General features: G+C 38.8%; 1 protein-coding gene across 3 annotated transcripts; it reads right to left on the minus strand.

Annotated features, from left to right (window-relative positions):
* Positions 1 to 198: 198 nt before the first annotated feature.
* rorc (RAR-related orphan receptor C) lies at positions 199 to 24,476 on the minus strand. Of its 3 annotated transcripts, none has more exons than XM_037785272.1 (13): positions 23,641 to 24,476; positions 23,439 to 23,518; positions 15,929 to 15,958; positions 6,242 to 6,327; positions 5,584 to 5,725; positions 5,135 to 5,491; positions 4,083 to 4,184; positions 3,085 to 3,206; positions 2,592 to 2,724; positions 2,375 to 2,482; positions 2,147 to 2,257; positions 1,105 to 1,214; positions 199 to 977 (listed from the first exon to the last, which is right to left on the minus strand). In XM_037785272.1, the coding sequence occupies exons 1-13, from the start codon at positions 23,676 to 23,678 to the stop codon at positions 813 to 815; spliced, it is 1,584 nt and encodes a 527-aa protein (XP_037641200.1). In that variant the 5' UTR covers positions 23,679 to 24,476; the 3' UTR covers positions 199 to 812. The 3 variants fall into 3 exon arrangements, with proteins under 3 accessions (XP_037641200.1, XP_037641202.1, XP_037641203.1); XM_037785274.1 differs by having other exon boundaries at positions 23,439 to 23,534; positions 23,641 to 24,474; XM_037785275.1 differs by lacking the exons at positions 15,929 to 15,958; positions 23,439 to 23,518; positions 23,641 to 24,476 and adding an exon at positions 14,270 to 14,602.
* Between the last annotated feature and the right edge of the window lie 209 nt (positions 24,477 to 24,685).

The following is a 24,685-nucleotide window of genomic DNA, read 5'->3' on the forward strand; positions in this document are numbered from 1 at the left end:
GGCTTTTTATCGAGGGAACCAGGGCGATGCCAACTTCCTGGTCGGCCTACAAAAATACGCCATCCCTGCAGCACACTATTGAGCACATGAATAGACAGTGGAGAAGTGGATTATTAATTATGTTATGAAACTGAATCAACATCTGTAACAGTGTTGTTGAATCGGGAGTGCACAAATGATTAATCTGATTGCTCGACGTTGTTATTTTGCTGCTGGAATGTGATGTTTATTTCTCAAAGGGAGACGCTTGATGATACGCCTCTTGTTTTTTTTGGCTCGGCCTGCACGTTTGTTGTTACTGGATGATTCTTTCTGTCTTTTTTTATCTTATTTTTCTATTTGTACATATATATTATGCAAGCTACAAAGTCACCTTTTAATTCTACTGAAAGTCTTATACTGTAAAGATAGATTTTGGGTGGACTACCATTTCAAAGCTTCAGTTGACAACAATCAGTGTCCTGCCTCTTTGAATCTCTTTGTTCGAACGCACTGTAACAGAAACAGTAACTATAACTCATAATAGCACCTCCTGAGAGAAAATGAATGCTGTACCTCACCGACAATGTGCTGTCAAACAACAACAACAAAATGCAATGTTTCCCTGGAATAATCAAAATAGTTTAAAGCTATCAAAATATTGAAATTTCTGTTTGACACAATCTACCAAAGAGCTCTGACGGAATTCATGTAATACTTAACACGCTACGATTACTGTGCTTTTCTCGCTCGTTTTCATCATTAGAAAAATAAATTCTGTCAGGGAGTAATGACGAGACTTAAAACAATGTGTGTCTTTGCATAGTGAATCATCAGTGAGTGGTCCCCGGCAGCAGCTCCGCCTCGGAGGCGAACAGCTCCTTGTAGAGAGGTGGGAACAGAGAGTGAGCGGTGAGCGGGTACCGCTGACTGAACCAGCGCAGCTTCTCCATGTGCAGACTGCACAGTGAACGCAGCACTGCCATCGTCTGGTACAGCTGCAGGGAGGTCAGACACAGTTAGACTTCCACTTTCTACTACAGTGAGGAACATGCAAGTCAAAGAATAATGTGTTTGGCTAAAGTAAATAAACAGGAAGTATCTGCTCTGTACTGAGACATGTACCTTGTGCATTAGACTTTCTTGGTTGTCTCGGTGGAGAATGTGTGTCAGTCCAAACTCCACGCTTCTTTGCACTCGCTGAACTCTGCCTCTGTCCTCCAGACATGGACGATCTGCACATAAAAGACAAAAAAAGCAAAGGAGGTTTTATTTAAACACCTTACCATAAACTCTACATAACGTGTGTGAATAGTCCTGGTTCAGTGTGTGGCCTGTTAATATTACCATGTCTATTAACAGCCACTGGGGGGCAGAGAGGCTCATTGTGTGGGAATGAATGAAGGAAACCTCAGAGCAAGATGTGATGGAAAGGATGCTAAAAGGATGACTTGTATACTTGTCAATCAATTTTTGTGATATATTTGTTTGAGTTTGAGTTTATTTGCATTCATGCTCACAGTTAACAGATGAATAGAAGCAGAATTTACATTGATAAAAATAGAAAATCTATATGTGATTGTACATCATAAAAAATAAAAACTATACATTTATTCATACACACATGCACCCGTACTGTACATACTCACGTACACATTTACAAATACAATCATACACTCATATACAACCATGCATACATTTTAAAACAACACTAACACACACAAAAAAAACCCCAGAATAAATCCCACAAACTTCAGCTATCCATCTTTTTGTTGTTTATGTCTATTTTGGATAAAAGCTCAGAAGCCTCTTTAAAAAGGTGATTATTTGGGCAAAGAAAAGTGAAAGTTTGTACAAACATTTTTGCAATATTGATTAAAATTGTGTTTGTCAATAGCTAAATTTGGACCAAAATTAATAAACTATACTTTCAAATAGTTAACTCTTTGGTCTGGTTAATTCCTGCAGGAAGGAAAGAAAAATCTGGTTCCTAAAGGTAAACAAAATAAAATAGCTTTTTCCTGATAGAGAGTGCAAAGCCTGAAATATGTTTCTTATACTGCTGGTAACCAAGTGGCACTACTGTAGTGTCTTCCCACTTTTTTATGTTTGAAAACTGAGGAATAAAATGCAACATAACTGAGAGAGAGAGGTGAGTTGATCTTACCTGTGTTTATCAGCACCAGTGCACTGAAGAGAGCGATCTGCTGCTCGGTGAGTTTCAGAGCACACATACCGTGAGCAAAGTCAAACACTGCTGCGATTAAATCTCCACATGCTGCAAGAAAAGAAACCACAGAGCGTTGATAAACCACCATATTTATATATTGTTCTCACTGCACGAATGGTTTCAGAAGTGCCTTCAGGTTAGAGCAGTATGTAGAGAAACCCTCACCCAAAGACTTGAAGACTTCAGCTCCTGCAAATTTCCCATCGAAGAAGACGGTGTTGTTCTCTGTGTTGAAGAAGCGACTCATCCGGACTAGAACCACCTCCATGGAGCCTGAGAGAGGAGGGAAGAAAAAGAAAGCATCCGTTAAAAAAGAAATTAAAAGCATTTAGATTGTGATTGAAGGTGCCAGTGACTCCTTGTAAGTGACAGGTGAACTCACCAGTCTTCAGGAGAGCAATCTGGTCGTTCTGGCTGAGCATACGGAAACCTGGGATGTGTTTTGCAAACTCCACCACATACTGCACGGCATCAGTCAGCCGTATGGCGCAGTGCTGCCACATCTCATCCACCGACTGGAAGCAAGAGTAAGACAGAGAAAAAAAAAGATTGTAGGGTGAGTTTAATTTCAACATAACATTCAAATCAACCAAAAAAAGAGACTCAAATTTTAACTCATCCCACATAAACTCATCCTCATTGCCCAGTCTACTGCTCTTTCTTCTGTTGTTCTATCTCTGTATTTACTGTAATTAAACATTATAGCATATGTGCAGCTGCTTTTTTGAGGATCAACAAAGTAATTAACTTTAAATTGAACATAAGCTTCCTGTGAGATCAGCCTAAAGCCATGTGAAATGTTGTGTTTTGCATTGAGACAGTCTGAGTAAGGTCACACAAATGCAAAAGGAAGTCTGGTCATCAGGTTGACATACTTTGCTCTGGTAGGCTTGGATCTCCTCTCTGCTGAGCAGTTTCCATCTTAGAGCCTGCAGCTCCTCCACTCTGTACTGGCTGGTCTCTCTGTGGGAGCGCACAATGCTGGCACACAGCTCATCTGAATAAAGAAAAGAAACATTCATAAATATTAAGGTGAGCAACCCCAGGCGAAAACATTGTTTTTCATGCACCGGTCAATTTGGAGATTTTGGGCTATTTTGCTTCCATAACATGTCTTCTTTCAGACTAGTGGAAAGAAAACATCCAAAAATTCACATTTAGGTGTTTATTTTACTACATTTGTGTCTGTAGATTTCTCTTAAATTCACCCAAAGTTAGCGTTAGATAATTCCTCACTTTAGTGACTTTACTCACTTTTAGCCTGTAGTGTCTTCAAAATGTACGTGATTTTACAATATATATCTTTATATGTTGTTTTATCAAAATTAGGTTTTTCTCAGACTCTCAGGCAGAAATCTCCACTTCAGTAGCACTTGCACACACCAAACTTTCCAATTTCATTCCTATCTATATTCTGGAGTTTTTTACAGAGTTTTTTTTCCAAATAGCATTCATAGCCTGATTTATAGAACATTTTATTCCTAAAAACAAGGCGAAAACAATTTTTTTTTTTATGGCTGTTGACAGTATTTTCTGTTTCATGGAGTGATAAAAGAGATATCCAAAATCCCCTCTGTAAAAACCTCTGACACTTTAACAAAATTAAACAAGTACTTTGAACCCAGCTTCATCAAAATTTCTGTTGTGGAAATGTATGCAAATTAGCACATTTGATAAGATAATGCATAATTTGCATATTTAAACATAACATTTTAGAAAACTTGTTACTCAAAAAATAATTGTCTTACTGTAAGTAATCACCTGAGGAAGTTTCATGGCGATTTCTATTAGTTAATTTGTTTTTACCCTATTTACCTGTAGTGTCTCCCCTTAAAAATACGACATACGTTATACCACAGCGCTGTTTGCTCACCTATGTTTCTCAGAGAGTGAGGGTAGAGGCTATAAGGATCCTCCAGAGGGTTGTAGGGATGAATCGCCATCAGATCATGAGATGGTTGTCTGGAGTCAAATCCTGACACAAGGAATAGAGAAGACAAACTAGAAAAGCAATTTCTGAAGAAATTGCCGTGTGAATGCTGGATGCTGAAGAGCTGACGCTACGCTGTAATGCTGCCTTAAATGTTGGGAGAAGAAGATGAAGTAGTAGGAATGGATGGAAAAGTGGGAATGGGTAAAATTTGTATGAATTTCATTGAAAAGTTGAATAATACCAATAATTTATCAAAGATGTGGAATATTTGAAGGTTTTTGAATAGCTGACGCTACACTGCATTGCTGGCTTTAATCTGTATGAAGAAGGATACAGAATCAGAATCAAAAGATTATGAATCAGTAAATAAAAGTTGTAATTGCATGAAAAGCAGCTGAAGCATTATAAATAGTTAGTTCTGAGTTCCCTGTTAAGAAAGTTACCTTCTGGGGTTTTTATTTTGAAAAACTAGGTGAATCCCTAGTTTCCTGTTGACATACAAAAAGGGGAATTTTACCAAGCTCCAAACAAAGTAAAATATTTCAAAAAGTACAAATGGGATGAATGAAAGTTGAATAATAGCCAGAATCTACGGAAGATGTGGAACATTTTACAGTTTGAATGGAGTTTCTAGGTGAAAGTATGAATGAGCAGTGAAGAGTTGAAAATGCTGAAATTCTGAATTCATGTCTTCCATTCATTTCAATGGAGAATTTTTGATGAATTATGGTTAATAATTCTGAAAATATGAAAGTTATGAATGAGAAAAGTAATAGCCATTATGTCCTAATTGAGCTGCACATTTTGATGTTTGAATGGAAGAAAAATGTGGAACGAGTAGCGATGCAAAAAAAGTCGTCTGACGAAAAATAAAAATAAACTTAAAGTAGAATAACATATGTTGTGAACGCCTCCAGCATTCACACCAATGAGGAATAAGCAGACGAAGGGAACTGCACACAGTGACGAGTGTACACACACGAGTGCCTCACCTCTGACGTCTGGGTGTCCGCCGTTGTCCCCCCTCCCCTGGGATCTCGATGTGGGAGAAACACCGGAGCCTCGGTAGATCATACCAGACACCTGCGACTCGTTCGGGGAGCACACCAGGTAAGGGTGGACATCAGCAGTGTAGGACAGTAGCTCGGCCTCCCCGGTGAAGGAGTAGGCTGAGGCCATTGGCTGAAGGAGCTGCGGGGAGCGGTCCTGACGGGACTTGGTGGGGAAGGACAAGAGAGACTGGGCGTCTCCTTGGAGCTGCTGCTGTTGCTGCTGCTGCTGTCGGTGCCTCTCCACTTCGGCGATCAGAGAGTCCCGCTGACGTTTGGACATCCGTCCGAACTTCACGGCTGAGGAGGACAAAAACATGAACACATGAATTACACAAATGCTGTAAGTGAAGAATACAGTTTGTCTGTCTGTTGGTGTGTTTGTGTCTCACCATCTCTGCTCATGCCCTGTGCTAAGCACTTCTGCAGGCGACAGTGTTGGCAGCGGTTGCGGCTGGCCCGGTCGATCTGACAGTTGTTCTGCCTGGAGCAGGAGTAGGAAACAGTAGGCAGCTGGCTGCGCCGGAAAAATCCCTGAGGGGTGGAGGGTACGGCATGGTTAACAGAGCCCAACGGAAACAAGGTTTTTGAGGCAAATACCAATATTGATATTTAAGACTTACCACAATTTGATAATAATACATCAGCCGACAGTTTTACATAAACGCATACTCAAACATTTTTGAAAAGGATCTCTTGATTATTTATTTTTTTCAGATCAGAGCCCTGCTAGCTGTTTCCCCATCCCTCGTTTCCAGATTTGATGCTAAACTAAGCTAACAGGTTGTTAGCTGTAGCGTCATATTGAATGAACAGACATGGGTATGGTATCAATCTCAGAACATCTGTTTGTTCCATGATCTGCTCACTTTATGCTCAGCGTCTTGGATGGGATGTGCATGTACATCTATGCCAATGCTATCAATCTAAATCTGCAAGAAAGCGAAGCGTAATCCTCAAAATGTTGAACTGCTCCTTTAATGCTGATAAGGCATGCGTGTGTGTGTGTGTGTGCTTGTACAGTAAGTGTGTGTTGGACGCTCATCTCACCTTGCAGCCCTCACAAGTGATGACTCCATAATGCACTCCAGAGGACTTATCACCGCAGATCTTACATGGGATAACTTCAATCTGGGCTGAACAAACACAGAAGTAAAAGCAGTCGTGTTAACATTCAAATGCAACCCTCTTCTACTTTCCTCCACAGAGGTGCAACTTCACACTCACTCAGATAACAGATAACAGATAACACATCAGGAGGGACAAAATGTCCAGATGAAATTAAACAATATAATAGTTTATGACATGCTTTAATGTTCAGAGAACGCTTTACTTTTCTCATACCGGCCCTCTAACTAGCTTTATAAGAGGGCTAGGCCAAATGTGTTACTACGGTACAGAAGAAAAGAGAAAAGGCAGGACTTCAAGCAAGGCGTTTCGTTTTTCTTTAGGGGAGAGTAACTACTTTTGGCGTGGACTTTGTAACTTTCCAGACCTTTTACATGCACAAAAAACTATATAACACACTAAAGGAAAGGGTAAAAAACACAAAAGCATAATAGGTCCCCTTTAAAGAATTCCTCATGTTGTCTTATTAAAAAATCATTGTAATATCCATTATTACACGGCTTTGTTGAATACTTGATTCTGATTGGTCAATCACAGAGTTCTGCGGTCTGTTATTTCTTTAAAGCAGACTGTTGCTATGTATAACAGATCGTTGCTATGGGCACAGTTCTAATGTTTTTGTGTCAAATTATTGATTTCTTAAGTAAGTAGTTGTGTAATAAGCGGGATAATGTACAGCAAGCAAATCATTGTTGTGAAAGACATATTTCTCAACAATGACCGGCTCGCTGTACATTATCCCTTACATAAAACATTAATTTTAACCTCTATGGGCACACAGCTTCTCACTGTAGAAGTAAAATAAGCCGACAAGCATCATAATGACGCTGCAAATTTATACCCAGAAGAAGTCAACTGGAAAGCAATTCCCACTGTGAGAACTTCAGTCTTGTGCTGTACTTCCCCTTAAACATCTATCAAATCCTGTGTGACCAACAGGTATTTTCCTCTCAAACACCTCCTGCCTTAATAATAATGAACGAAATAACATCAAATACGGCGAGTAGAGGAGTCTTCTGAGGACGTGGAATATTTGCAAATGGAGAAAGGCGGAGAATGTGAAGGTGTCAACCTCAGAGTCCTTTCAAGTGGTTGACTGGCTTCTCTTTCACTCTGACTGTCCCTCTTTCATGTCATCTCTTTCTTTGTGAATCCTTCTCTATCTCGCTCATAAAGGACACAGCTGCCAGTAATGAACTCTGTCTACCTTCATCACTGCCAGTAATGGCCCACCCTCCCCCTCTCCCCCCTCCCCCCACCGTGCCCCTGTGAGCTCTCACACCCCTCAACCTTTTGCTTAGTGGCGATTTTTGTCAGAATCAGATGTCATTTGAATCATCAAAGTACCAGAAACGTTTAAAAACTTGTGTCGGTAGCAGGTGTGAACAGTTTTATAGTAGGTCCTGAAAAACATATCTCCAATAAAATGATAGAAAGCTGTGTATAATCCACATTACATAACACATTTATAGTTGAATGACACATCCAGGAAGCAGCATACAGTATTTTTTCTATTAATAATAGACTCCTTTTATCTATTCATGTCATCTTCTCTCTTCCTTCCACAAAAGCACTGGAGGGGTGTGATTGTTTTCTGCGAGACGAGCCCGTACGTCTCATGTTTATATACAGTAGTATTTGCGTTTCCGTGCATAACTGTGTCAGATTTTCTCACGAGTGTGTGTTAGTGTGTCAGTGTGTGCCCTCTTTATCTGGTGCCACAGGGATCGCCTGAAGGCTCCTGAGGAGGACAGCCGGTCTGAGGTGGAGTACAAGCATGCGTGATGAAGCAGAAACACACAGAGATGAGATTGCTGCTGCTACCAATACAGGTTATTGATTGACCTCAAGATTCACTATGATAAGGATTAGAGTCACAAATTACACAAGATACTGACACTTCAAAAAATGACTGGATGATTTGGTTCCAATGAACTCAACAGAAGCATTTCCCTGCAAGCTTGATATCATCAAATATCATATAAAGTCATGAGATAAAGTTACTGAGCTGTGACTATATGATTGCGTTTCTATCTGTAGTGCAGAGGAGGCGGAGAGAACATGAGTGGTCTCTGTTTTTTTTTCTCTATTTCACTTCTGATTGTCAACCTCAAACAACAGGAAATCCACCATGACCCACAACCTTTCACTGATCACACACTCACACACACTCAATCACATACACTGTTCCTCCATCAACCTTCCACGCAATCATAGCTCTGATTAATCTTTATACGATAACTTAACCACTACGGCTGTGTAGTGGAAAGAATCTGTTGATACGATACGTGTCATGATACGGGGGTTACGATTAAATTAGGGCTGTTAATAGTCTATCGTGATTCACACATTTTTTATCTGTTAAAAATAGACAGATAGATAGATAGATAGATAGATAGATAGATAGATAGATAGATAGATAGATAGTAACTTTATTGATCCCGAGGGAAATTCAAGTTTCCAGCATCACAGTTCCATAGTGCAAAAACATGTTAGTAAAAAAGTTAGTAGTGCAAAGTACAAATCTACAAATGTACCATAAAGGGAGATTTGTCAAGTATTTAATACTCTTATCAACATGGGAGTGGGCAAATATGCTGATTAATGTAAATGTATGTATATATTTATTATTCGAAATCAATTAACAACACAAAATCAATGACAAATATTGTCCAGAAACCCTCACAGGTACTGCATTTAGCATAAAAATATGCTCAAATCATAACATGGCAAACTCAAGCCCAACAGGCAACAACAGCTGTCAGTGTGTCAGTGTGCTGACTTGCCACAAAACTGCATGTGTTTATCATAAAGTGTCTGTAAAGGGGAGACTCGTGGGTACCCATAGAACCCATTTTCATTCACATATCTTGAGGTCAGAGGTCAAGGGACTCCTGTGGAAATTGCCATGCCAGTTTTTCCTCACAAAATTTAGTGTAAGTTTGGAGTATTATTTAGCCACCTTGGCGTCAAGCTAGCATGACATGATTGGTACCAATGGATTTCTTTAGTTTTCCTAGTTTCATATGATACTAGTATCTTCACTCTAAAAATTGCAAGTGGTGTTAATGCATTGAAGAAATTATTTTCATTAAAACAAATATGATTGATGCGTTTGACAGCCCTGGATTCAATATATTGCGATACTGTAAGCAAGGCGATATATTGTGATTTTTGTCAATCTAATTTTAGGAAAACTGGCACAGTATAACGAACACACCACCATATGCATAAAATCTAAAAACAGTTTACTTTTTTTATGCAATCAGAACAGTGGGATCTGCATTTATCACAGTTCCTGTAACATCCAACATCATAACACTACATTTTGTGCAATCTGAGCCCCTGTCTGCCACGAATCTCTGCATGTAAACTGTTAATTAAAAATAGATACAGTGTTTTTGAGAATCGATACAGTATCACAAAACATAATATCACGATACTCAAGCGTATTGATATTTTCTTACACCGATATTAACCACACAGCACGGTATCTAAAGCAGCTAAAAAAAATCACAACTTCTTTTTTGGTGGCAAACTTATAAAAAACACACCTGCAAAACAGGGAATCTGCATCCAAACACCAGTATGCTGTATGTGAGTGGAAATTAACTTAACAGCAGATAACCACTGAAGCTCCTCTGAGCTTTCTTTTCTGGTCTCATCTTGTTATCTCCAGCCACAGGCTTAGACCAATGAAACCCAGCATCTCCTGGTGTGCATGCGCATATAAGTGTGTGTGAGAGAGATCGAGAGATAAAATACTGAAAAAGAACAAAACCACTTTTATTTCTTCCATTAGTGTCTTTGTCAGTGACGGAGAAGGGTTATTGTGTCTGTGTGAATATGGCTGAAAAACAGTGCTTGTTTTACACTAATGTACGTTTAATAGAATGTTTAAATGTTTTAATAGATGTGTCTGTAGATGTTTAGTTTAAATTAAGTTATTAAAGGTTGAAAAGTGAAAGTTTATTAGACGTCTAGTCTTAGACTATAGGCGTTGTTTCAATCTGTGAATCTGTGCATATGACAAAAAAAATATGCAGTTATACTCTAAACACGGGGGTGTGCAGTGCTTATGTTAAATATTTACAGGTTTTTATGGATTTTTTAAATATGTAATGGTGAATTATATGTATATATGTAGCAAATAAATCCTGGTTTATATCAGAGCTAAAGCATAAAAGACGTCTATTGCTTCGTAGGAAACTACACCTTTACTAGCAAATGACTAAATAGCAGATATTGGTTTACGCTCATGTGGCGGGCCTGCTCAACCGCTCAGCATGACCCAATTAATTAGGTTAAAAATATATTTCTACTGTAGATCTTACAATTTCTCTTGACAAACCCTCAAAGTTGTATATTTCCACTGTGTTCCAGAAACATCGTACATTATGAAACCAACCATGAACTCACCACACAAAGTGAGAAAACAAAACAACTAATCCAATCAATTTAAATTCCTAAAAATCGATGCATTATGAGCGACATGGTGTTAAGAAGTGAAGATGTTTAGATGAGTACAGTAGTGCACAGTGGTGGAAATGTTCTGGTTTGTCTGTCAAAATAAAAGAGTGCCACCACCCACGCTTCCGCAACCAAGACGCTGCCACACAGAGATGGACTGATTTACGTCTTTTGATCAGGATTGAGAGTTATCAATGACTTAAAAAGTACATTTGTCAGAGTTGTCGTACGAACAACGGATGCTACCGTGTATAACAGCGAATAGAGATTACGAAACATTCACAGGTTTCTTGTGAGCGTAACGATTTCCTGCCGAACGCTGGACAATAACCTCGGTTCTCAATTTTTGTGATTCTCAAGCGTAGTGTCTCAAGAGTGCTACCTCCTAATATGATAAATCCCATCACTCAAGAATGAAAAGGCAATATATCAATATATATATATATCAGCTAAAATATACTGAAGAAATCATACGGGGAAAAAAAGAAAAATGTGAGGAAAGTTTTGATCTCTGGATTTTAACCTAGAAAGAGTTTATTTCAGATTTCAGTACTCTCATCACTTTCGCCTGAAACTGTTGGTGTGTATGTGTGTGTGTGTGTGTGTGGGGTGGGGGGGGGCAATACAGATAGCTGATTGCCACTCTCGTCAGTCTCTGCCTAAAATCACCCCGTCAGCAGTATGTTCTTTGCACTGTAAACGGACAAAAAACCTCAACTTTCCTCTGACGGAAGCTTACCTTTGGTACATACGCAAGCTAGAGTGCAAACAAAGTTTGTACACACACACACACACACGCACACACCACACACGCACGAACACACACATATAGATTAACAAACAGATTGTGTGTTTGTGAGAGATCAACTGTCTTAAAGTTTTCGAACAATATGTTATTAAACCTTTAGGTTAGGAGGATAGTACACAATTTATGATCATTAAATTATCTACAACACCACTGCAAGTTAAATGTTTTCATAACTTACGTAAAATTATTTAAATAATAATTCTATTTTTTATAATTAAAAAGCTTTTTTGTTGGTGTCGCAATTTACTGTAATTGATTATACGTTAAAGATTTTAATTTAGTATCTTAAGACGTTTAAAACATTCATCTTCACACACATAACCACAGTATATTTTATATTGTATAAAAATGTATTTGGGGATGTGAATTGCGACATCTTTTTAGTTAACAAAATAAAATAGTATACATAATTGTAATGTATAAAATGCAGGCTTTTCTCATTCTAAAATAAGTTAAAGGTATATGTCTCACCAAATCCAACGTTATGTTTATTGATCCTGCCGTGCAAAGCTTATCTGGATCTGGATCTGTAAAAGCTCTAAAAATTACTCTGACTTATTGAAACAAAATGAAATATGAAAAGTCTGAATTAATTTCCTTTACGAGAATTTCTTGATCTATCTAATCTGTATTTAAGGATCTAAAAACTCTAAAAAACAACAGAACTATTCATCATAAAATAAAAATTATTGGCAATAATGACTGAGGTATTTTAATATATATATATATATATATATATATATATAAAAGAAAAACTTACAATTCTTCAGTGTTGAATATTTAGTTACTAAACATTTCTGGTTACATATTATTTGACTGCAGGTCTACAGGTGTTAAATATCTTTCTGTTTAAGACTCAAACTGTACTTGTTGTTACATAAATGTGAGAACTTTGTCACTACTGAGTTTCATTCATTATTTGACAACAACAAAGTGAGAACAACTACCTACTATGGTACCTTATCTGAGAAAAAGGGAATTATCAAAGCTGATCTGAAAACCATTTACCATACTTTACTTTGAAGTGCCGGCTGAATTTGGGGGTGTTTTGAAAGAGCTCATGTTTTGACAGTAGCAGAGGGTATGAATCAGCTCAAGTGTTGTATTTCTTTTACCATATTTTTGGGGGGAATGTGTCACCTGCGATTTTGATGTTAGCTTTGATCTGAAGCCAACCGCTTTTTAGCTGCTTTGGAAGTGCTTTGCAGAGGAACAAGGAAATCCTTTCTGATAAAGAAACTGTATAAAAATCTACACAGGAATCCCCCCGAACACAACAACAAAGCCGTATGAAATGTGTGTGAGCGTAAACTCTGATGGCATCAAGCCCACTGTGACTGTGTAGCACCAGAGAATTAAATGTTTACTGCTGACGTGAAGCGCAGAAAAAGTTGTATTTACAGCAATTGGAGCCTCCTTTTCTCTCTGCCATTATCACACACAGCTGCAGGGCTGAGATATGCTGTATCTACAGCGCCATCTAAAAAGCAGCTGTGTGTGCTTCTGCATCTATACGTGTGTGTGTGCGTGTGTGTTTGCATGTTGCAAGACAGAAAGAGTGTGTAAGCAACTTGCACAGACAATCATTTCTCATCGTTTGTCTCTTCTTCCCCTGTGTGTTGAGTTTTTACTCTACTCATTTTGAATTACTTTAGGTAGGAAATATATTTTTTAAATCATTTTCATTATCACATTTTCACAATAATATCAGCATTTCCTCTGCATCCTGTCTACTGTATGTGTGTGAAGTCAGTCCATTCAAACTGATGCACTGCGGTTGTGAAGCATCCTGTTTTCCTGTCTCTTTCGTTTTTAAGTATTCGGTGGAAGTGTTTGCAAAAATGGTTCGTAACATCTGAAATTTCATATCATAGCCCGGTCCCTTGAGTCTTAATTTGTTAATTTATATTACTTATCATCAAATATGAGGACGCCAAACAAAAGGTAGATTGCAGATCAACTAAAAACATATGAAATTTGTTGTTGAAAAAGTGTACGTTTTAACTTGCGTGTCTGAGGTGTGTGTGGGAGACCTGATTCAAATCTTAAATCCATCAAAGGGAGATACATTTGAGTCATGTTACCAAACTGAAACACACATGTATCGATGTGAACGTACCCAACAGTCAGCCAATCAAGAACTCTGGAGAGACTCAATTAAGTTCCAAAACAAATGAGAACATCTGCCTTCATAAGGTGTACTTTAAACATCTGTTATAGAGCCACTTAAAGCTTAAACATAAAATAAACAATCTAAATTAGCTTGACATTAGTGCAAAATTGTGAAACTTGGAGCTACTTTGAACTTCAAGAAGGTTTTACTATTCCACCCAGAGTTACATTGAAAAGGAAAAGGGAAAACCTGAACTAAAAAGGCTTCATCACACAACCTGATAAAGTTGATGTGTTTGAAGCCACAGAGTATAGGTGCATGAATACACAGTTATTTCAGGGGTTTGATTAAAAGCTAAACGTGACATTATTATACGTCATGATAACAAGATGATGCATCAGAAGTATCAGGTAACAGTCATATCATCAATAAACTATCTAATCAGAGTGGATTAGGGATAAACCTTGACCAAAAACATGCAATTGATCTGATTGATAAGATATCTTTGACTGGACTGCCCCCACACACACACACACACACCAAAGAGCTTCATCCCTACCTCGCATCATCCTCACTCCTCCACTCGTCTCAGACGTTTGTCCCACTTTCACAAACTCACTCGTCCTCTCACTTTGTCTAACAATACTGTTTCTTTTCGACACGTTTTTCGCACCATCTAATCTTTCGATCTCTTTTTTTTTTGGTTCGTCCTCTTGCGAGTCAGGTCGGGCGCTCACTGCAGCTTCAGCACACTTATTCAGACTTTTGAGTGTCAGACACCGCCTCACTTTCCTTGTCAGCGTGAGAGAGAGAGAGAGGAGACAGAGACAAAAGAAAGGGGGGACTGTCCCCTGCCCATGCTTTTTTTCTCAAGGTACTTTTTCCTTATACCTTTGTTGTTATCCTTCACCCCCTCACTCTACACCACACGTTAAGAAAATCTGCTTTATAGTGTCTGGCACCTTTAAGACTCCCTGAGAATTTAAATCAAACCATTCTCAACAGGAATAAGTGAGTAAGTTACAGAAAGATATCAGTAAAGTTAGATTTTATATACTCTAACTCACACTTTTAAGTTGTCCTGTTGATGCTTGTGATGCACATGGTTGTTTATGTACACCGACAGTAATAAGTCACACTAATAAATTACTCTCTTATAAGTAAAAGCTCTGAATTTTACTTACGTAGAAGTGAAATAGTGCTGCCAGTAAAATGTGTTTTAAAGTAAAATAATGCGTTATATCAAATTACTGGATTATTACTTATGCATTAAGATGTAAGCAGCATTTAAGTGCTGCAGCTGAGGTGGAGCTCATTTTGACTGTTAATCTATAACAATGCATCATATTTTATAAGGTAGTCATATGTTTTGTATGTAAAATATATTTCCTATTAAATGTAGTGGAGAACAAGTAGAAAGTAGCAGCAAGGGGAAATAATCAAGTATAGTACAAATGCTTCAAACTTATAGTTAAGTACAGTATTTTATATTTAGTTATCTTTCTCTCCCTCTATCATCCCTCCATCTGTAGCACCTGACTGATGCTCCAAACATTTCAACATTACTAACTTCCAAAACAAAATCCAAAATGATTCCTCCACTCAGTCTGGTTTTACATACTGCACACGTGCTCTCACTCACAGGCAACAAATCATAAACGATAAATAATACATTATAAAATCATCATTGTTTATGCTCAATATTCGTTTATCATCACACCACCTAACATGAAGGTTGGCAGTGTGTTACTCACAGCATCTCCATGCTCGATAACACACCCAGGTGTGCTAAAGTTGTGGCAGAAAGTGTTAAACCCAAGAAGTTAAAAAAAGACGAGATGTTATCGCTGTCATCTGCACTCAGATGCCAAAGTGCCAAAGCCATAGTAGGTGGTATTTGCATCACTGTGTGTATGCGGTGTGTGTGTGCATGTGTGTGTGTGTGTGATGGGGGCATCACAGGTGCAACACACACACACACACACACACGCACACTGTGTTGCTAATGGCCCAACTCCAGCGACACCACAGTCTGTGTGTGTTCGCGTGTTTTGCTGTACAGGTGCAATGTTGTATGTTCACTAACTATGAAGTAAACTACAGTGCATGCACAAATATCTAGCACAAACACTAGCAATGTCATTACCACATTCACTCACACACACACACACACACACACAAACACACGCTAACACACAGTATTTCACAGAGAACTTACTCAAATGAGTCTTCTTGGACACGGCTCCTCCTGAGGGAGAAAAAAATGTAGTTAGTGAGTAAGTTTTACTAAAAGCTGTACTATCTATATAACATAATAATTTAGAAACAGAAACACAACATGCAGTGTAGCTACTCAGGAGCTTTACAGATTAAACTCAGGCTAAACCCCAAACTGAACCAGGACTAAACAGCACACTGGTACTTTTTAAAGAGGGTTTAATCTGGGTTTTTTAAAATCCTACCAGTGTTAGAAGATAGCTACATTTACTCAAGTAATGTACTCGAGTTTTTATATACTTGTACTTGATTTGAGTGTTTTCTGCTATGTTACTGGGGCTGCCCATTCTTATTCGATTAGTCGACCAATCGGTCGTCAAGTTGATTGGTTGTTTTTTATGATTTTTCACGCTAAATGACTTATTTCCAAGAAACTTATGAGCACATCTCTGGTAAACAGATGATTTAAAGTGGTGCTTTTGTGTGATTCTTTGTGGAGAAACTTTTACAGATCAGTCGATTAAATCAACTAATCTATAAGTCGACAATATCGTATGATTGTTAGTCGACTAAGAAGAAGAAGAATTTCCCCTCTACTTTACACTTTGATACATTTCACAGAGAAATGTACCAAACAACTACAACATGAAAGTACTGCTTACATGTAAATGAACCAATAATAACGATTCAATAATAGAAAATATAACACTGACAGGGGGAGTTCTGCATAATGAGTACTTTTATTTTTGAAGTACATTTTTTTGCCAAAACTTCTGCTAGTAAGCTATTAAGTAAGATGTTACATACACGACTTTTACTTTGACTAAATTTCGTATTGTTAGGTATTGCTACTTGAGCAGCTGATCTGAATACTTCCACCACTGAAACCTGACCTGTAGCAGGGTTAGCTGACAGCTTAAATCAATGTGATGCTCGAATGTAACATCGAAAGCTATTGAATCTGCAAATGAGCATCTAACTATGTGTGAAATCCTGAAAATGAAAAACAGGTGGTTGGCGTTTAATCGAGGGATTAAATGAAACTATGAAATGTGACAGAAACTAACACCCCGGGTTCAAGTTACTGATTCAGCTGTCAGCTCCTCATGGAGTTCTTTAATGGCAGTTTGGTGCATCGTTTTCAGAACACACTACTGTTTTTTCTGTGTTTTTTCTGCCTGCAGACATATAAGAAGCCTTACTGATAACGAGAGGTTAAATTAGAGAATTCCTATTTACGCTGTTTGTTTGTCTACATTATGTTTGTGTGACTCTTCGGCACCCACACACACATAAAAACACACACACACAGGAGATAAAGGCAGAGGAAGGTGGGTGTCTGTGAAGCAATGAGTCTTCTTTTTTGCCTGCCTGTTTGACCGCAATTGTGAGAAAGTCTGAATTGCAGTGAGTGTGAGTAAACGCGTGGAGGGTCGATTCTTCTGAACCAACGGGGTTATTTCTGGAGTTGCATGTGTGTGTGAGACACAGAGAGGTTTGAATGCAGGGGAGATAAGCATCAATGGAAGACGTAGAGCTAGCCGGTCTTTGTCTGACGCCAGATCAGGCCCTCTGTGGTTTCCACTGTTTTCCTCCCCTCATCAAATCAGTTTTGCTTCATAAGCAGAAAGCATGGAATGAAAGCAGAGCAGTGCACGCACACGCGGAAAATGTAAAGAAATTTCAACACTAACTGAGCAATGGTCGAAGGGGATTGCTTAATAAAACGTAATAGATAGATGGTAGATTTATGTTGAATGAAATCATACTTAAAAAGGAACTTTTTAGATTAAATTAAAGAAATTAAATTGAGAGCATTTTTTCTAAAGTTGTTTGATTGGTTTTAAATGTTTCCAAAATTAATTATGTTAAACAATTACATTAAGTATTGCATTAATATGGTTTCAGTGAGGAGTTTGAAGACTGATTGTCCTTCTTTTCTTTAGTAAGGTATAGAAATGCACAGCAGCGTCTTCCCTAAAATATATTAAGATAATTTTTACGAATTTTTTTTGGGCTGTCAATCAATTAAAATATTTTATCCCGATTAATCGCATGATTGTCCATGATTAATCACGATTAATTGCAAATTATTCACACATTTTTTTCTGTTCAAAATGTACCTTAAAGGGAGATTTGTCAAGTATTTAATACTCTTATCAACATGGGAGTGGGCAAATATGCTGCTTTATGCAAAAGTATGTATATATTTATTATTAGAAATCAATTATCAACACAAAACAATGACAGATATTGTCCAGAAACCCTCACAGGTACTGCATTTAGCATAAAAAATATGCTCAAATCATAACATGGCAAACTCAAGCCCAACAGGCAACCACAGCTGTCAGCGTGTCAGTGTGCTGACTTGACTATACTACTAGACTGCATGTGATTGTCATAAAGTGGGAATGTCTGTAAAGGGGAGACTCGTGGATACCCATAGAACCCATTTTCATTCACATATCTTGAGGTCAAAGGTCAAGGGACCCCTTTGAAAATAGCCATGACAGTTTAGAGTGTTATTTAGCCTCCTTCATGACAAGCTAGTATGACATGGTTGGTACCAAAACTGAGACCGCTACAACCTAAAAATTGCAAGTTGCTTTAATGCGTTAAAGAAATTTGAAATTTTGAAATGCAATATTAGTACGTCAACTTTGATGCCCCAGTTTTTTTTTATCTGATGACCACACTTAAAAGATTAAAGCTGTTTGTTGATGATTGATTTTGTTCTTTGGTAAGTCACATACTTATCAAAAGAATGAGCCAGGTTAAATGATTTAAAGTCGCCTGCAACACACTGATTTTCAGGCTACGCCACTGTCATTTCTGAAATGTGGCATTAACGATTTTAACATATTAAAGGTGATCTCTACACCGAATGGAACGGTTTGCGGACGGTGGTTTGTGGTGGGAAAAGAATCTAATGCAATCACAAACAACATCGGCTTCTGTACAAACTAAATGTGACCCAGCGTGTACTCATTTAGCAAGTAACACCTGCCAGCCAGGCCATAAACCCACCACCACGTACACACACACACACACACACACACTGTACATGACTACATGATTACAGAGGCACAAACATCAACTCCACTCATCAGTCAAAATCTCACTAACTCTACACTCTGACATCTAAGCTGACTGCTGAAGTGACAGTTGCTGCGTTACATAACAGCACTGAAGACCAATGAACCCAGAGAGCAGGCCGACAACTTCGCCTGAACACAAAACATGATCCATACAGCGCAGAAAACATACTAAATGTAAATATATTTAAAAAAAAGTCAGATTAGCTACTTTATTACCTTCTCAGTACTCTTCAACCTTCATGCCAATGTAACATATGTAGTGTAAAAGAAGTCAAAAATGCAGACGGTGTTTTAAGTCTTTGATGTTCGGGATAACGTGTTAAATAAATAAGCAAATAAATCATAAAAAATGTAAGAAAGTCATTTACAAAAATAACAAAAAATGTCAATATATAATAACAAAATATTGAATATTTAAAACAAAACTACATATGTAATTGTGCATAAATACTATATGTGTGACGACATTGAAGCAAGAGTGAAGTGCATTCAAGGTTAAATAAATAATGGCAGTATGGACGGTATTGGACAATACATATTTACTATGCCGCTTGTTTAAAGGTGCCATACATACCTCTTCCTTTCTGAATGGGACAATACATATTTGTTGTTGTAGTACATTAAAGGAAGAATGATTATATTGTCTATAGTGTTTGCTGTTAAAGGAACAGTGTGTATATTTTCTGTTGTGCATTGCTTTGAAAGTGTGGTGCAGACATTTGTTTGATGTTAAATTTGGAAACACATGCATTTGCTCGTTCATTTCACTTTGGAAAAAGACACGGTGTCATTGTGTGATAGAAAACAAAAGCAGGATTCGCAGTTTTATGGTGAATAAGAAAGGCATTTTGGGGAATTTTTGAAGGAAAAAATACATTACTGTTTGTTAAAACACGTTGGCCTATAAGTGTTAAAAAAATTACTTTAAGGAGTTTCAAAATACATCAGTAGAAAGAAACAAAATGGTTGTGAATTTTAGAACTGAAAGTATTTTTGGTCCTCAAATTAAAGTGGCAGTAGGCAGTATATTGTTGGCATCATTGGGCAAAGATTCCATAATAACCTTTCAGCATATTGTAATTCAAGTGTTCTGAGAGAAAACTAGACTTCTGCACCTCCTCATGGCTCTGTTTTAGGCTTTAAAAAATCTTGACCAATCACAGGTCATTTCAGAGAGAGAGCATTCCTATTGGCTGTTCTTCGGTCATGTGATCGGAACTTGGTGTTCCTTCACCAGATTTTACAATGGCTGCTTGCAGATGCCGTTAGGAGCACCGCAGGACAGAGGCACATGATTTTTTTCAGGTTACCCGTTTCATGTACTACTGTCATGATATAGCGACCATTTCATAAAAATATATTTTATTAATCATATTTGCTCCAATCTCGCCTACTTCAGCTTTAATTTGTATTAAGTTGCAAAAAATTAGCAGACAGCCCAAGAGGTCAGATGCTTGATATCACTTTGGTTTACAGAGAGATATTACGCTCACAAATGACTGTAGAATAACACATAGAGTATATGGAGAAGGATATCGGACCCATAATAGATCCCTGAGGGACGCCACAGACAGTTTGTATCCAATAATGAACAGCAGCAGAGTTTTGCCCTACAGGCAGGAGGAAATGCGATGTGGAGCAGCACCAGAGACTCAAACCCAGCACTCGAAAATAATGAGAAGACACCCACAACAGCCACTAAAACCAAGACACTCATCTCCTTAAGAAGAGCCATCTCAGCAGTATGAAAAACAGTACAACCACACTGAAACTCCACTTTAACCAGATTGAAACACCATTACAGCAGTTCCAGTATCCGATAAATTAGCTGATGTTGTTTTTTTGCATAATCCTTTAACCCCATATAGAGCTTTGTGGTTGTTAAAATGATATTTTCCACTCTGTCGTGCAGTATTGTGCGTCGTGTGGTTCCAGCTCCAGCTATGCATCATTTCAGACAAAATTCCCCCAAATTGATATCAATCATATTTGGTATATTTGGAAACGCTGACATCTTTATAAGGATTTAAGATAAAATTCTGTGGGTTTGAACAATGTTTGGCTGCACAGCATGAGTTTGACTGGCTCAAGTCAGAACAGTGAGGTTGAAGGGTTTTACATTTCAATTTAAATTGAACTTGGCGATATAAAAAGACACATTGGACCATATCTGTGTAACACATATATCTAAGATAAATACTTAATATCTGTTTTTGCTAGTTTCCTCTCAGTTAATCTCTATCTTTGTACTATTGTACAACTAAATGTAAGTAACCAAAGCTATCTGCATAGCTCAGTATCGCTGGCGTTGGTGAACTGTCCATTTAGGTGAGGTTTAAAATGCAAGACATTGACTTGTAATGGAATATTATTCAAATGTGGCTGCGTTCCAAATCGCATCGTTTTTCTTTTTACTTTTAGTGCGCACTGCAGCTGCCCTTACAAAGTATGTACTGTTGCAAGCAGTATGCATAAAACTGTGACATACGCTACTACTTCATCATAATATGGCGCCTTGATCTTTGACCCTCTTGCTCATATATCCAACGGCATCTGTAATTAGTGTTGTCATGAGTCATCTGTCTGTGCTCTCTCGACAGCTCAGTCGATGTAACGTATCTTCCGCTGCACAGAGGATTGTGGGTCAGAATAGCCAGAAAAGCATGCTGGCTTGCATACTGCAAAATGCGACCGGATGCAGTAGGAAATCTTGGTACTTTTGGCAGAGGTGTGGACTCGAGTCACATGACTTGGACTCCAGTCAGACTCCAGTCACAAAGTGGATGACTTTAGACTCGACTAAATCAAAAAAGACTTGCAACTCAACTTGGACTTTAACACCATGTGACTCGTGACTTCAGTTGAACCTTCCCCCCAAGCCCAAAGATTTTAAAGTATATTATTTAAAAAGTGTGCCACTAATCAATTCATTTCCTGAATCAACTAACGTTAATGCTGTTCATTCCCAGCAAGTCGACACTTCCACAGATCCACTTTGTTTGAACCAATCTGACAGCATCCAATCAAGTTGCAGGAGAAAACCATGAAGGACTAACGATACGTTTCTGAGCAGCAGGCAGTTTGAAAAAAATGGTACCAAAGATAAATTTGTTTGCGTACAAAAACTACAGATGCACTGTTAGAGAAAGACGGACAGAAGAATATGTCACCCTGCTGCGCCACGCTGCTCCGCGAGCTGCGAATACCTTCGAATACCTTCGAATACCTTCGAATATTTCTCACCAAAGCTTCGGAGCCCAAAAATGATATTCGGGACAGCCTTAATTGGGACATACTAAATCTCTTTCTGGCATACTTAAAAGTATGATAGTGTGGGTATGATCCTGCTACATTTACGTTAGTAAAGGGTATAGATCCTGTTCCACCACTACAACATAAAGACTCTCACTCTGCACTTCACATCCATTAGTGAAGCAGTGCAGGTAAACTGAAGCAAACTGTGTCACCATGCTACTGTATATGAGAGTAGTAGGAAGGTGTACAGTGGGTTTCTGTGGCAGAGGAACAAGAATTTGTAGTGTTTTTTCAATAAGCAAATGAAGACACCGTTTTCTTGAGTTCCTTGTTTGTTTACTCAAGAGATGAGGCACCCAGTCTGCAGAGTGGGAGAATCCTCACCATGGCATCCTACATGCCCTTTTTCATACACTTTTTGACATCCCCTTCTCTATTCTTTCACTCCCCAACCTTGAACCATCGGACACATGCAGATGGTTTCACATAAAAAAAAACAGGAGAGACAGAGGTCCATTGTAGTTCACACAGGGCACATGTTCTTACATGTTTTTGCAGAGGCCTTTGCCTTCTACACAGTAGTAAATACAATTATAACAGTGAAAAGGCTGATTATACACTACAGTGTCTTATCTCAAGTGACTGCCAACAGTTTGATGTTAGCCGGGGAGAGGCTTTGAATAGTAAAGCATTGACCAAAAACAGAAGCAAAAATAAGAACTAATCCCCGAGGATTACTCCGGCTTACTGCCATTCTTACCCACTCACAGCACCTTAACCACACTCCAGTGAAAGAGATGAGGAGGGTTAATGGGCTAACGATTGGATGAGAGTGGAGAAAGAAAGAAGATAATAGTGAACACTGTGACAGGGAAGAAGACAGAAACAGAAAGAGTGCAGAGGTAAAGTGAGCAGAAGGAGAGAAAGAGTGAAGAAGGAGGAGATATAGATGTGGGAGTGGGCAAAGCATAGCATGCTGGGAGATAATTGGCTTGCTTTGTGTAGAAGAAAACACAAAAATAACACTTTAAAATGCATGACCTCAAAATCAGCTTTACATTGCTAAAAACAAGTTGCATGCTACTTTGCAGAGGCATCACAGTTCAAATAAGCCCACACATGCTGCAGCATTAAAACCTCAGTGATGGATCCTCTTACCTGTTTTGATGGAGTTGTCAGCGGGGGGCACGTTGGGCTCCTCATATTCCATAACTCTCCTGTCAAAACACTGGGTGGCCCTGCACACTCACACACCTCACACACACACACAAACACACAGTCAGTCGGTTTTGAACTCCACCTGCACCTGCCACCATTTGACTCAGACGGTAACGTGCACAGAACTCAAAGCTCATACTACCTGTTGGGTTGTTCTAGCGCCCAGGCCGGCGCAGGCATTTGAAAACATGCACTGCCATCTCGCCTCCTTTCTGTCCTCACAGAGGGACCCAAACCTCGGTCGTCTTCATCTTCATACCACTCTCTGTCAGTCTCCCTTTTTGTTCCAACAGTACACCTCCTCTTGTGTGGTTGTTTTGAAATAATTTAATTCCCCCCGAGGCAGCTAGAGAGGAGAGAGTGCAGCTGGACCGGCCGTGCGCCCCGGTCTCTCCCCCCTCCTCCCTCCCTCCCTGCGCTCTCTCCGTGCGCCCTGACCGTCCCAGGCTGGAGGGAGTTATGTCACCGGCTGTTACGTAATACTGTAGCAGCGGATCGGGTTTTGCTTTGTAGTGTTCAGTTGAGAAATGTAATCCCATGTTGCTGCCACAAATTTCTGCCACACTAATAGAGAAAATAACAATGCATAGAGGGGGGGGCATTAAATCCCAATGCAGGTTTTACTTCCCATTCACAAATAGGTGAAAAAACATACTTCCATAAAAATCCTTCTTCTGGTATAATTCTAGTGGCTTGTTAAAAACCACCTGCAGGGCTCCGTTCATGCAATCTATACAGTACAGGAGGGATTGTTCTAATAACGGTATGCAATACCTCATTTTATCTGAGGTAGGTAGGAAAACAAACTGCAGACACACAAAGAAAACGATGAATAATCGATATGTCTTCTCGGTTTACATCATTGCTCCTCTAAGACGTGGCATTCACACTGGGCCCAGACTCACATGCTGAATAGTCAGGATGTAACTAAGTACATGTACTCAAAGTATTGTGGGCCTACTTAAAGCTTCAGTAGGCAACAAGTTTTTGGTATCATTGGCCAAAACAAGCCATAATAACCTTTCATCATATTGTTATTCAAGTGCTCTGAGAGATAACTAGACTTCTGCAACTCCTCATGGCTCTGTTTTCAGGCTTTAAAAAGATCTATCCTGTGATGGGAGACTTTGACCAATCACAGGTCATTTCAGAGAGAGAGCGTTCCTATTGGCTGGTGGGCGGTGCTT

This window comes from Sebastes umbrosus, chromosome 11 (assembly GCF_015220745.1).
Source record: "Sebastes umbrosus isolate fSebUmb1 chromosome 11, fSebUmb1.pri, whole genome shotgun sequence".
NCBI classification, from domain to species: domain Eukaryota; kingdom Metazoa; phylum Chordata; class Actinopteri; order Perciformes; family Sebastidae; genus Sebastes; species Sebastes umbrosus.